Source organism: Trachurus japonicus, chromosome 16, assembly GCF_045865225.1.
Source record: "Trachurus japonicus isolate A0001 chromosome 16, Traja_1.0".
Taxonomy (NCBI): Eukaryota; Metazoa; Chordata; class Actinopteri; order Carangiformes; family Carangidae; genus Trachurus; species Trachurus japonicus.
The window spans coordinates 35,002,316-35,016,969 of NC_140922.1; the positions used below are offsets into that span (position 1 = coordinate 35,002,316).

The 14,654-nt window shown below is 42.5% G+C and overlaps 3 protein-coding genes across 4 annotated transcripts; 2 read left to right on the top strand and 1 right to left on the bottom strand.

Moving 5' to 3' along the window:
- Window positions 1-520: 520 nt before the first annotated feature.
- Window positions 521-3,410, bottom strand: LOC146972761 (uncharacterized). Its single transcript, XM_085803177.1, has 5 exons — window positions 3,306-3,410; window positions 1,989-2,136; window positions 1,745-1,853; window positions 760-906; window positions 521-575 (listed from the first exon to the last, which is right to left on the bottom strand). Exons 1-4 carry the CDS (start codon window positions 3,382-3,384, stop codon window positions 781-783), a joined length of 462 nt encoding a protein of 153 aa, XP_085659303.1. The 5' UTR covers window positions 3,385-3,410; the 3' UTR covers window positions 521-575; window positions 760-780.
- Window positions 3,411-5,462: 2,052 nt separating this feature from the next.
- Window positions 5,463-7,542, top strand: LOC146972762 (uncharacterized). Of its 2 annotated transcripts, XM_085803176.1 has the most exons (5): window positions 5,463-5,629; window positions 6,138-6,285; window positions 6,421-6,529; window positions 6,936-7,082; window positions 7,524-7,542. In XM_085803176.1, the coding sequence occupies exons 1-4, from the start codon at window positions 5,551-5,553 to the stop codon at window positions 7,059-7,061; spliced, it is 462 nt and encodes a 153-aa protein (XP_085659302.1). In that variant the 5' UTR covers window positions 5,463-5,550; the 3' UTR covers window positions 7,062-7,082; window positions 7,524-7,542. The 2 variants fall into 2 exon arrangements, with proteins under 2 accessions (XP_085659302.1, XP_085659301.1); XM_085803175.1 differs by lacking the exon at window positions 7,524-7,542 and having other exon boundaries at window positions 6,936-7,188.
- A 2,239-nt stretch (window positions 7,543-9,781) lies between these two features.
- Window positions 9,782-14,148, top strand: LOC146972763 (uncharacterized). The gene is made up of 4 exons (XM_085803440.1): window positions 9,782-9,917; window positions 11,311-11,446; window positions 12,907-13,015; window positions 13,949-14,148. Exons 1-4 carry the CDS (start codon window positions 9,875-9,877, stop codon window positions 14,072-14,074), a joined length of 414 nt encoding a protein of 137 aa, XP_085659566.1. The 5' UTR covers window positions 9,782-9,874; the 3' UTR covers window positions 14,075-14,148.
- The last annotated feature ends 506 nt before the right edge of the window (window positions 14,149-14,654 follow it).

Below are 14,654 nucleotides of genomic sequence, written 5' to 3' on the forward strand. Positions count from 1 at the left end.
CCGAGAGGCGCGTATATCCGTATAATGGAGTCTACAGGGCAGCAGAATGCAGCCTCTAAATAACACATTATCTGCAGAGAAACTCCTTCATTTCACCAATATTTAGTTCTGATAGGCTAGTGCTATTCCCCTCTGAGTCCGGGGTTAGCTGTTATCAACATCCGGGGTCTGTAGGTTGACCTACTGACCTCTGACCTGGATGATGTCATCTCTGACCGCGGCACGGCTTGTTGCTAATGCTAATGCTATGGTTCGTTTCTGCGTGTTTCCGACTTGTCAGAACAAAATGAGCAGCTGGATGAAGTTCAGCTTCCACAGGCTTCCTCTCCTCAACCTGGACTCACTAAAGCTCCGGCTAGTTGAGATAAAAATGGACCCGAATGCCGAAGCAGAATGATTATTATCAGAATGAGCCGCGCGGCGCTCAGAGATGACATCATCCAGGTCAGAGGTCAGTAGGTCAACCGAGAGAGAGATTTGGAGGAGGAGGAGGAGTAAAAACTGAGCAGACTACTGAGTGTTTGAGTGTCTTTCTCCTTTATTTTCTGAGTAGCAGCAGGAAACAAACAAACAAACTGAGACTTGAACATGAGACAGAGAGAACAGAGCTAGTTGTTCATTGGTTCATCATGAGACAGAGAGAACAGAGCTAGTTGTTCATTGGTTCATCATGAGACAAAGAGAACAGAGCTAGTTGTTCATTGGTTCATCATGAGACAAAGAGAACAGAGCTAGTTGTTCATTGGTTCATCATGAGACAAAGAGAACAGAGCTAGTTGTTCATTGGTTCATCATGCGCCGAGAGCCCAGGTGACAGTTATCTGTCAACAGGTTGTAGTTGGAGCCTCCGGCCGCCACAAAGTCTGACACCGTCTTAGAGCCCTGGAAGTCTCTGGAGCTGACCGGCTGGAGGAGGAGAGGAGGAGGAGGAGAGAGAAGGAGGAGGAGAGAGGAGGAGGAGGAGAGGAGGAGGAGGAGGAGGAGAGGAGGAGGAGGAGAGGAGGAAGAAGAGGAGGAGGAGGAGGAGGTTAATACAGACTCACTTTGTTCTCCAGGTTTAAATCATGACATCATCACTCAATCATCAATTTTGATCAATGAAAATTCAAGTTCCTAATTCGACCTGTCTGATTTCTGATTGATACAGAGTTCCTGAATTCCGACTCATTAATTTCCGTTTTTTTTTTTTCTTTAAAAAACGCTTATATAAAAATATATTATATTTTTTTCTTTAAAAAAAAGAAAAGAAAAAGGATTGTATTGATTTCTAGTTAAGGACCCTATTGTTTTTCTCAGTATTCTTCTTTCTTCTTCCTAGGAAGTCCTACTTCTCATGCATAATCAGTGAAAAAAACTTCACAGAAATGTTCAACCCCATGCCAGATTGACTCAACTCCAAGGACATGTGCCCCCCTAAGCGTTTAAATTTAAAAACTTTGAAAATTTCTACCAAAGCAACGGTACATGCTACAGTTTTGAAACTTCACCAAAATATCGCCCCAGATACTGCTGAAACTTTTGTCCACTTAAACTCATTACAAATTATGGAGTCCATCACTCTGTTATTTTCAAAAACTGTAAAACTTATAAAACCTATCTCCTCCTCCCACAATTTTTGCTCAATTGACACCAAACTTGCTAGAGAGCATCTCCAGACCGTCCTCCACAAACGATCCACACAGATTTTTGATTTATCAAAAATTGAGCCTACAGTGCGTGAAAACGCATCTGATTGGTCTCTCACCTCCCAGGCTCGGCTCATGTGTCGAGCGTCAGTCACCACCGTCTGAGACGATCGTCCGTATCCGTCTCCTTTATGGACCAGGAACTGTCTTCCGTCGTCCAGCGTCACCCTGGCAACAAGAAGCAGGTTGAGGACCGGTCCAAACGACTCAGTTTTGTCCAGACAGGCCTGAACCAGACTGGACCAGACTGAACCGGTCTGAACCGGCCTGAACTGGTCTGAACCGGTTGGGCCGAGCACTGACCTGACTCCAGAGTGGCTGATGGGTCCGAGCCAGGACGAGGCTCCCGCCAGCGGCCTCTTCATCCTCTCAGCCTGGTGGACCGGAGAGTTGTAGAGTCTGGAGAGGGACGAACCGGACAGGTCGAAGCTGTGGCTGGGAGGAGATCCACCTGGGGAGGAGGAGAGGAGGAGGAGGAGGAGGAGAGGAGGAGGAGGAGGAGTCAGAACCATATACAGGAGGAGTGGGAGGAGAAAATGGAGAAGAACTAGAAACAGCATTTCCTAACAGAAAATGCGTGTGAATGCTGAAAGCCATTGCTGAACCATGCTGAATTAGCAGAATAAATTGACAAAGACATGCGGAATGACATGCAAGAAACATGTCTAAGGCAGGAATTGAAAAGAAAAGAGTAGAAATGAGCCACAACAAGTAAGTAGAGGTACTATTTTGTGACTTGTGACTATTTTTTGGTGAAATCAAACAAAGTATAATGCCCATTCCAGTGAATTACAAAGTTGAGCTCCTTCTACTCTGCTGTGAAAAAAATTGCATTGGGGTGAATGGCAGAGAGAGAGAGCACCCAGGCTGCATTTAAAAAATATTTTAAATTATTCTCTGAGTCTCTTTGCATTTTTGACCAGATTGTTAGCCAGAAGACAAGTGTGGCTACAAACTGTGGCAAATTCTTGTGTGTAGAGTGTCATTTGTAGCTTTGCTGGCAGTTTCAGAAGAAAAGTTCCAGTCGTTTTTTTGGATCTCCTGCACTCTGATGACGATGTCACTCACTCTAGCCAACGCAATACACACTCATTGAAAAGTGTGAAATTTGTCAGAAATCCTCATGTGCTTTTAAAGGATTTATCTCAAAAACGGTACAAGCTATGAAAAAGTTATACAAAGGTTGAATACATTAGAAGTTTGTCTACAGATCAGAATTTGAATGAAGTCTCTAGCTGAAAGTATGCTGAAGCTTTAGAGGCTGAAAGAAGTAAGAAGATTTGAAGAGTTTCAAGACTGTTCCAATGCATTCTCTATGGGCCAAAAAAATCAGAAATAGTTGAATATTGCAAAAAGTATGAATAGTTGAAAAGAGAAAAGTCATTCTGATAATGTCGAATGTATGATTTGATATATGAATTGTTGAAATAGCACAAAGTATGAAGGACTAGAAGAAGACCGTAAAAAGGCGGAAAGTAGTAAGCATTCACACTAAGCATTCAGCATTCACACTAATAAAGAAAATGGCTGAGAGGAAGAACAAGGAGGAAGAATAAGAAGAAGGAAAAGGAGAAAAGGAAGAGGAGGAGGAGGAGGAGGAGGAGGAGGAGGAGCACTGACCTCCACCAGATGAAGACTCCACATCCAGAACCAGCAGAACCAGAGCCAGAGCAGAGAGCAGCTTCCTGGATGAAGACATGATGGATCAGAACCTGGAGGAGGTTTCTGTCTCACTGAGACGTCCAGGTGAGTTTTATACAGTCCTGAAGCTGCTGCTCCTCCTCTTCTCCTCCTCTTCCTCCTCCCCCTGCTCCCCCTGCTCCCCCTCCTCCTCCTCCTCCTCCAAACTTCCCAGGTTACATCAGTGTGTTTGTCTCCTGGCAGCTGCAGCTGTAATTTCTGCACTGACATTGAACACAGCAGCAGAGTCGGTTCCAGGAAACAAACTTTTTTCTTTTTTTTTTTTTCTCTCCTTTTTCTTCTCTTTTTCTACAAAACTTTATTGCACATATCAAAATAGTTAACCCTCATCCCGAAGGAAATTATTCAGCCAGGCCGCTCCAGAGGAGTAAGTTAGTTAAAGAAAATAAATAGGATACAAAGAGGAAAATATATGATAAAATATATCCTGCTATGTCTAGACAATGAATATACACGATAAAGGAGCAACCTAGATATAAGTTAAAAGTTAATCTACAAGGCTTTAAGATTTAAACAAATAGAATAAAGTAAAAATAAAAATAAATGAATAAATTTAAGAATACAAATCTAAGACATCTTCACTTGCAATTGTGAATGTGTTATTTGCCCAAAATGATAATTACATTGATTAGATCTGACACTTCTGAGGGGACATTTTCATTGAATACTAAAACCTGATCCTGATTAAAGGGTGTGATGTTTTCTATTTTACTTTTTAACCAGTCAAACAAACTCTGCAAAAATTGTGTCCCTACCGAACAAGAATAAAAAAAGAGTCTAAAAAGGTGCTCGATAGTTTCTCAGTCTGCTTGACAAAAGCCATGTGGCTCCATCTCCAAACCTGCTTTTGGGGGGATCGGCCATTTTTGAGTTCCTCTCACTTGTTTTCATGTTAGTAGCTTTTGCAAAGTCATGAAAAAGAATTCCTTTGAACATTGTTCAGATAACTCTATTGTTGCAATGTTTCTCTCCAATTTGAACATTTCCAATTTTACTATCTGGTGAGATTATCAATACTTTTGAATATGCAAGAGTTTTCTGAATTAGTTACATTAATGAGCTCAGGTAAAGTGAAAGTGTCAGAGTGTGGTGGTGATGATGATGATGAAGCAGCAGCTCCACAACATTTCAGCTCTGGGGTTTTTCAACGTGACGACATCGTCAGTCAAACACGACCTTTGACCTTTGAGCCGTTTCACTCAGGTTCAGAGTGAAGTTGTGTAACTGGGGAAAAGCCTCCTGCAGGATTCCCCCTGTTAACAGGCACAACGACACACTGATGTCAACATCTGCTCAACATCTGCTCACACAAAGGTCTGAAGAGTGAAAACTACAAAATGTCCCAAAAAAAAAACCATTCAGTACATTTTCCGATAAAGATTTTTCTTTTCTATTCAATGACACATTGAATAGGAGATTTTGTTTGGAGGCAGATTGTGAAACTATCAAGCACCTTTTTTATTCTTGTTCCGTAGTGACACAAGTTTGTTGACTGGTTAAAAAGTAAAATAGAAAACATCACACCCTTTAATAAGGATCAGGTTTTAGTATTCAATTAAAATGTCCCCTCAGAAGTGTCAGATCTAATCAATGTAATTACCATTTTGGGCAAATAACACATTCACAATTGCAAGTGAAGATGTCTTAGATTTGTATTCTTAAATTTATTCATTTATTTTTATTTTTACTTTATTCTATTTGTTTAAATCTTAAAGCCTTGTAGATTTTATTTATGGTAATTGAGATGAAATGTATTGGTAAAAAAAAAAAGCAATATGTGTTCCTTTTCAGAGACTTTGTAAGTATTTTGATATGTGCAATAAAGTTTTGTAGAAAAAGAGAAGAAAAAGGAGAGAAAAGAAAAAAAAGAAAAAAGTTTGTTTCCTGGAACCGACTCTGCTGCTGTGTTCAATGTCGGCGCGGAAATTACAGCTGCAGCTGCCAGGAGACAAACACACTGATGTAACCTGGGAAATTTGGAGGAGGAGGAGGAGGAGGAGTAGGAGGAGGAGAAGAGGAAGAGGAGGAGGAGGAGGAGGAGGAGGAGGAGGAGGAGGAGGAGGAGGAGGAGGAGGAGAAGAGGAGGAGCAGCAGCTTCAGGACTGTATAAAACTCACCTGGACGTCTCAGTGAGACAGAAACCTCCTCCAGGTTCTGATCCATCATGTCTTCATCCAGGAAGCTGCTCTCTGCTCTGGCTCTGGTTCTGCTGGTTCTGGATGTGGAGTCTTCGTCTGGTGGAGGTCAGTGCTCCTCCTCTTCCTCCTCCTCCTCCTCCTCCTCCACCTCCTCCTCCTCCTATTCTTCTTCCTCATCATCTTCGTCTTCTTGTTCTTCGTTTTCTCCTCTTGTATATGGTTGTGACTCCTCCTCCTCCCCAGGTGGATCTCCTGTCACAGCATTGCTTGACTTTTCATTCCAACTATTCAGCTGTCATTGGACAGTCTTTGATTCCTCACAGTATAAAGCTCATTGTAACTCAGGTCCTCTGTGGCCATGTGGTTAGTGTGTCAGGTTACCACTCATGAAGTCGTGGGTTCAATTCCTGCCTTAGACATGTTTCTTGCATGTCATTCCGCATGTCTTTGTCAATTTATTCTGCTAATTCAGCATGGTTCAGCAATGGCTTTCAGCATTCACACGCATTTTCTGTTAGGAAATGCTGTTTCTAGTTCTTCTCCATTTTCTCCTCCCACTCCTCCTGTATATGGTTCTGACTCCTCCTCCTCCTCCTCCTCTCCTCCTCCCCAGGTGGATCTCCTCCCAGCCACAGCTTCGACCTGTCCGGTTCGTCCCTCTCCAGACTCTACAACTCTCCGGTCCACCAGGCTGAGAGGATGAAGAGGCCGCTGGAGGGAACCTCGTCCTGGCTCGGACCCATCAGCCACTCTGGAGTCAGGTCAGTCCTCGGCCCAACCGGTTCAGACCGGTTCAGACCGGTTCAGTCTGGTTCAGTCTGGTCCAGTCTGGTTCAGTCCGGTCTGGACAAAACTGAGTCGTTTGGACCGGTCCTCAAACTGCTTCTTGTTGCCAGGGTGACGCTGGACGATGGAAGACAGTTCCTGGTCCATAAAGGAGACGGATACGGACGATCGTCTCAGACGGTGGTGACTGACGCTCGACACATGAGCCGAGCCTGGGAGGTGAGAGACCAATCAGAGAGTAGGAACCACTAAGAACCAATCAGAGAGAGCAGGAACCAGTAACGACCAATCAGAGAGCAGGAACAAAGTTGAAACTACCAGAAATCAATAAATCAAATAATCAGAAATGGTGTAATAACCAAAAATCAAAAATCAGCCAGTGGCCTGAAATCAGAAATCAGACAGGTCGAATTAGGAACTTGAATTTAGATTTTTCACAATTGATGACTAGTGATGTGTCATGATTTAAACCTGGAGAACAAAGTGAGTCTGTATTAACCTGCTCTCTCTTCTCCTCCTCTCCTCTCCTCTCCTCTTCCTCCTCCTCTCTCCTCCTCCTCCTCCTCCTCCTCCTCCTCTCTCCTCCTCCTCTCCTCCTCCTCCTCCTCCTCTCCTCCTCCTCCAGCCGGTCAGCTCCAGAGACTTCCAGGGCTCTAAGACGGTGTCAGACTTTGTGGCGGCCGGAGGCTCCAACTACAACCTGTTGACAGATAACTGTCACCTGGGCTCTCGGCGCATGATGAACCAATGAACAACTAGCTCTGTTCTCTCTGTCTCATGATGAACCAATGAACAACTAGCTCTGTTCTCTCTGTCTCATGATGAACCAATGAACAACTAGCTCTGTTCTCTCTGTCTCATGATGAACCAATGAACAACTAGCTCTGTTCTCTCTGTCTCATGATGAACCAATGAACAACTAGCTCTGTTCTCTTGTCTCATGATGAACCAATGAACAACTAGCTCTGTTCTCTCTGTCTCATGATGAACCAATGAACAACTAGCTCTGTTCTCTTTGTCTCATGATGAACCAATGAACAACTAGCTCTGTTCTCTCTGTCTCATGATGAACCAATGAACAACTAGCTCTGTTCTCTTTGTCTCATGATGAACCAATGAACAACTAGCTCTGTTCTCTCTGTCTCATGATGAACCAATGAACAACTAGCTCTGTTCTCTTTGTCTCATGTTCAAGTCTCAGTTTGTTTGTTAGTTTGTTAGTTTGTTTCCTGCTGCTGCTCAGAAAATAAAGGAGAAAGACACTCAAACACTCAGTAGCCTGCTCTGTGATTGCTACTGTGTGACTGTGACAAAACAAAAACAGTTCAGTTTTCATCTAAACAGGAAGTTTCATGTGTTTTCTTTACAAATATCTATTGAATCAGTAACAGGTAAACAGCATTAGACCTGTTGTTGGTCTTGTTACCTGTTCTGTTCAGGTGAGTTGTTGTTGCGACTCAGTGAGTCACAGTCAGAGTGGACGCTCCTTCCACATCGTAACCAGACTTGCAGATTTCGCTAAATGATGCAATTTATAAATCGATGAAAGCCGTATTTTGATCAACATTATGTTTACATATAGTGACCAGGCCATTTGTTTGTGGTGTCTGAATGTTTAGTGACTATTGATTTTCACAATATAGTTCACTCACATCACTATACAACACTGGTGAGACTCCATAACAACAGTAACTAAGGGGGGAGGGTCAATTGATTTATGATCAATATTCTAAAAGGTGAGGACAATTTGGATTTTAGTGAGAAATAAGTGTGATCTTTTTTTTATCCTGTCAAATAAAAAGGTGGCAGACAAGCCCTACTGCAGTTAGTCTGTAATGTTCAATAGAGAAAGGCATGACACTTCACTTAGCATTTGCCTTGTCTCTTAAAGGGATAGTTCAACATTTTGGCAAATTGGCCCATTGCCATAATCGCTATAGTCATAGCAATAGGTTCGTTACCTTTAATTGTCGGTGTAAGCTATTTTTAGAACGGAGCAGCGGAGCGGCAGGCTGCTCAGGGCTATGCTATGGAGGCTAAGGGAATTTCTTGGTTTTCCTCATCAAACTCATCAAATACACAATCCAACAACTCCAAAAGGCTGTCGTGGACAAGTTGTGACCTGCACAACCACCACGCTATGAGATAATAATGGAACGTTACGAGACGGAGCCGTTTTAGAGGTAAATTCATGCAAAACCGCTGATGCGCGTTGCGTTCAGGGACAGTTTTTCAGCAAGCAGACTCTGTATTTACCCTGTATTTACCTCGAAAACGGCTCAGTTTCGTAACGTTCCATTATTATCTCATAGCGTGGTGAATGTGCAGGTCACAACTTGTCCATGAAAGCGTTTTGGAGTTTTGGGATTTTGTATTTGATGAGTTTGATGAGGGAAACCAAGAAATTCCTTTAGCCTCCATAGCATAGCTCTGAGCAGTTCGCCGCTCCGCTCCTCCGTTCTAAAAATAGCTTACACCGACAAATAAAGGTAACGAACCTACTGCTATGGCTATAGCGATTATGGCAATGGGCCAATTTGCCAAAATGTTGAACTATCCCTTTAAATTCAAATTGCAAACCAGTACTTTAATTTCTAAGCTTGTAAAATGTATTAGCATATCACGGCATCTTCCACACACAGTGCATAGTTAGGGACAGTTCATAATTGGTTTATGATCAACGTTATAAAACGTGAAGTCAGTTTCAGTTTCAGTGAGTGACGTCTGGGCCATTTTAATGGCTTTTAACACCTTGCCAGGAGGACTACAGTCTGAAACTAGCCGTTGGCTAACACTGGCACTTTTACATTTTATTATCTTCATTAATGTGCACTGTCCTCCTTAAATAAAAATAAAAATAAAATTAAATAAATTAAGTAGATTCAGATTCAGATATTTTTATTCATGTACTTATTCATGTGCAAGAAAAAAATGTCTTACATGAAAGGGAACTTATAAATAGGGGACCCAAGCAATCAACAGCATTCACTAGTAACACGTAATGTTATATTCTTTTTGTTTTGTTTTGTCTTTATTATCCTGTTACATAAAGGTTCATGGACAAAGCAGCTTCAGTGATTCATTAACGTTTCTTTATTGCTTAATTTCTTTATTGCTTAATTTCAATAGAGGAACGCATGGAACACACTCCTCCTGTTCTCCTCTCCTCTCCTTCCTCCTCCTCCTCCTCCTCCTCCTCTCAGAGGTCAGAGGTCATCCATCCCTTGAGAAGCACCACTGTTTGTTCTCTGGGTTTTTCCACTGGCTCAGTAACAGGTAAACAGTGTGTTAGACTGTGGGCGGAGTCAACTCACCTGTTCTTGTTACCTGCTCTGCTCAGGTGAGTTGTTGTTGTGACTCAGTGGGACGAGATTAACGCTCAGAACAGATGAATCAGTGATTCTCTGTCTCGGCGTGTCGGCACGGTGACACACCATCACCTCCTCCCTGTTCACACGCCTCTCTCTAATCCAGGTAACATCACCTGACACACTCACCTGTCTATAAAACCCAGCAGGGACCAGGACTCTCACACTGTGCATCCAGACCTCACTCGGCTCCATCATGTCTTTCTCTTCGTCCTCGTCCTCGTCCTCATCCGGTCAAGGTGAGTTTCCTGTTCTGAAGCATCAGCCTCCACAGTCTCTGGGATTTCTACTTTAAAAGTTTTATCTGTTTCATCAAGAGTTTTATTTCCGACCACATTTTCAAGCTCGTTCTTTTCTCGATCTCGGTCGAGCCGGACTTTTTAACCACAAACGTCTCTGTCACTCGCTCATTTTTGTTTGATGTAATTCAATAACTTTAAAGGGATAGTTCAACATTTTGGCAAATTGACCCATTGCCATAATCCCTATAGTCATAGCAGTAGGTTCGTTACCTTTAATTGTCGGTGCAAGCTATTTTTAGAACGGCGGAGCAGAGCCGTGAGCTGCTCAGAGCTACGCTACGGAGGCTCATGGGATTTCTTGGTTTCCCTCATCAAACTCATCAAATACACAATCCAACAACTCCACAACGCTCTGGTGGACAAGTTGTGACCTGCACATTCACCACGCTATGAGATAATAACACAACGTTACCACACAGAGTTGTTTTAGAGGGAAATTCATGTAAAACCGCTGATGCGCGTTGCCTTCAGGGACAGTTTTTCATCAACAGTCTCTGTATTTCCCTCTAAAACAACTGTGTGTGGTAACATTGTGTTATTATCTCATAGCGTGGTGAATGTGCAGCTCACAACTTGTCCACCAGAGCGTTGTGGAGTTGTTGGATTGTGTATTTGATGAGTTTGATGATGAGGGAAACCAAGAAATCCCATAATGAGCCTCTGTAGTGTAGCTCTGAGCAGCTCACGGCTCTGCTCCACCGTTCTAAAAACAGCTTGCACCGACAATTAAAGGTAACGAACCTACTGCTATGACTATAGGGATTATGGCAATTTGTCAAAATGTTGAACTATCCCTTTAAAGCCTAGGCACAGAGCTCCCGTCCTGGGATATAACGTCAGCCTTCTCCCCTGTCCTGCTAGACGCTGGTCTGAAGGATTCTAAATACTTTTCCAAAGTAATTTGCCTAAAACTGCTCACAAAAAAGTTATAGTCTGGAGCCCTGATGCGTCCTTATGACAATATGCGCTAGAGCTCATGGGAAATGCAGTCTTCATTCTGACAATATGTGACTGCTTTTGTCCACAGTGGTCGCTAAAATCAAGACAAAATGAAAGTTCCTTGAAGGGGCTTTAAGATAATTCAAATAGTTGTACTAGTTGTGTAAATAACTTTGTTTACATTAAATGTGGTTTAGATTTTAGATCAAAGGAATAATGTAAAATAATGTAATGTAATGTAAATATCAAGACACATGGTTACTATGAGGACTGGGAGTGGATACAGTGATGGTCTTGGAAATGGTCTCACATTAGTTTGGTTTGGTCTTGGTTTATATACATATATATATATATATATATATATATATGTATATATGTGCTGCTCTTCCAGGTGGAGCGCACAACTTCGACCTCTCTGGGCGGAGCCTGACGGAGCTCTACAACTCTAAGGTCGACAAAGCTGAACTCTTCAGACGACCACTGGGATCCATTCCACAGATGGGACCCGTCAGCCACACTGGAGTCAGGTCAGTACACACACACACACACACACACACACACACACACACACACAAACACACTTATTATAATGACTGGCTGGTTGCGATCCCTGGTTCAGCTAATTCTGTTATTAAACATGCTCCAGAATAAGATCTCCACCCATACCTTTAACTGCCTGATCTGTGTGGGTGTGGTTACCTGCTGAGTCATTCAGTCAGGTGAGCATGGAGTGGAGCCACACTGTTTTTTGTTTTTGTTTTTGTTTTTTACCTCTCTCTCTCTCTCTCTGCTGCCTCTCCACCACTCTTTTTTATTAGCAGCCAGGACACTATTGTATTCCGAGGAATTCGTCTTCTACTTTTGTTCATTTAAACTTATTACAAATTATGAAGTCCATCACTTGTTTGTTTTTTCAAAAACTGCTCCCACAATTTTTGCTCAATTGACACCAAACTTGCTACAGAGCATCTCCAGACTGTCCTCCACAAAACTTGTTTCTTGGATTTTTGATTAAGCAAAAATTGAGCCTACAGTGCATGAAGACGTTTGACTGTAAACAGTACTGTAAACATATACCATCAAATTCCTGCTAAACACATTTCACATCTTCATGAAAAAAAATTGAGAATATTTTTGCAGTCATGGTTGATGAAGTTTGGCAAATATCAGGATGTTATCTCAAAAACTGAATTTTCTAGAACATTTTGAATTCTGCTCTCATGGGAACAACTGCAGTCAATGTAAGAGTGGCATTTTTAAACATCACATTTTCTCTCGTGAAGCAAAACACTTATTATTAAAAACAAATCACCAACATTTCCATGCTGTCAAGATGCAATTTATGTATTATCAGATTTTTGTTTAGATAACAGAATTTCTGACATTTTGACAACTGCTGCCCGGACAGTGACTCCCTGGGTCTATGTGAGAAACCACACACCATGTCTCTCTTCCAGATAATTAGCTCAGTGAGTTAGGAGCTGGTTCTTGGTGTTGGAGGATGTGGGTTGAAGACCCAACAAGGGAGTTAACTAAAATACCAGATAGTCTTTGTGAAACAAATGTACATAATCTTAGCGTAGATGTTTATCAAATACATATCAGTTATAAATTGAGTAAGCCATTCACTGCCTGCACGACAGTGATTGGCTTACTCAATTTGTGAAGCCACTGGAGCACTGCCACTTGTCAATTAGCTCAGTGCGATAGGCAATGGTCTTTGGTATCAGAGGTTGTGGGTTCAATCCTCAACTGGTGCAAAGTGAAAATTACAAGGTCCACTGTCTTCCTATTCTCCTGTTGTTGCTCAGAATTTGCCAAAAAATAGCCCAGACCCGACCCATCGCTGTGCAGCTTCTGTAATTCCCATAATTCCCATGGAAAGTTGGTCAAAATTTCCACCCCTTTGTAAACCTAAGCAGACCTTTACTCTGGATGGTGTGTGTGTGTGTGTGTGTGCTGACTGTCTTTCTCTGCTGTGTGTCAGGGTGACCCTGTGTGACGGGACTCAGTGGCTCATCCATAAAGGAGGAAACTACAGCGACAACCATAAGACGGTCGTGGTCGACGCCAAACACATGAGCTCAGAGTGGAAGGTGAGTGATACCTCCTTTATCCTGAGTGTCAGAGCCCTTTGTAAAGTTTAAAGGGATACGCCCTTTTTTTTTTTTTACGTCTCTTGCCTCACTCCCGAGTCCATGACCAGCAGATAGACACCATCCGTTCGACTGTGCGTGCAGTAACAAGGGAGATAGAGCCGTATCACCTGTAATTAGCTTAGCTCAAACACTGGAAGTGTATGGGTAGTGTTAGCCTGCCTCCACCTAAAGTCATCAGAGAAACTCTTCAGCAACTCTAAAGGGAAAGCAGCCAATCTTCATCTCAGAGCTACAAAACTCTCCGGTGAGGCATCTTGAGCGGTCAAATGCCGCTAACGGGACGAGATCGGTCAAAACGGAGGGTTCAAGCAAAGACGCTTTATTTTGGTTCAAGCTAGCTACATCGAGGGTAGGTTAGCTTCCTATTTCAAAGTAAAAGCACTAATTCTATCGTCATGGTTTTCTGTATGTAAAGGGCAACGGGTGTTTTATTTTGTGAAAGTAACCGGAAGTGCGTTGGTCACAACGGCTAGCTTGAGTAGCGCCAAATTCGTCCAAACAAAATTGTAAACAGCTGGTATTTAGACAAATTAACGACACACTGCTGATCTAAACGGCTACTTTCTCACCTAAACATGTTTGAAATGTCGATAAAGAAATATATTTACAGAGTTTAGAGCTAAAATGAAATCAGCTTCTTACTGCTAGATTTCGGCTCGGGTAGGAGGCAGGCTAACACTACCCATATACTTCCAGTGTTTGAGCTAAGCTAATTACGGCGATACGGCTCTATCTCCCTTGTTACTGCACGCACAGTCGAAAGGATGGTGTCTATCTGCTGGTCATGGACACGGGAGTGAGACAAGACACGAAAAAAAAATGTTGCCGTATCACTTTAAAGGTGGTCATCTGTGTGCTTCTTCTGTGCAGCTGGAGGACACCAAGGTGTTCGACGGGAGCAAGACGGTGTCTGACTTCGTGAATGTCGGAGGAGAAGACTACAACGTGTTCTGGAACAACTGTCATGGGGCTTCAGGTCGCATGATGGGTCAGTGAACAGCAGCTGCTCCTCTGGTTCCTCCTGAGGTCAAACGTCACCGTGTGTTTTCTTTCTGCTCAACAACAGAGAATAAAAGTGTGAAACCTCACAGTGTGGTGTAGTGTGGTGTTTATTCCAGCAGGGGGCGACACATCCTCACCATACACCACACGACACAAGGTCCACACAGGATTCACTGTGACTTCAGACAGTTAAATTAACATTTCTAAATGCAAATATTTCATATGCATATTTTTGCTGATGATACAGATATGTTTTGTGCTGGTAAGAACCTAAACCAAAAAACAAGTGTATCTCTGGCTGGGGTGAAGCAGTGGAATAGCTTACCAGAGAATCTCAAACAAAGCAAAAACACAACACAGTTTAAAAAGAAATGAAAACATAGTATGATAGAAAGCTACAAACAGGATTGATCATTTGGGATTTGACTGCAACTTTAATCCTGTTTATTTATTTTGGCTTCATCTGTTGATGTTGACTGAAGATTTCTACTCCTTTCTGTTACACTGAAACCATAAAGAGCTCCAAAGGTTTAACTGAAATGAGGAATTAAAGGGTCGGCACTAAACTGGACAA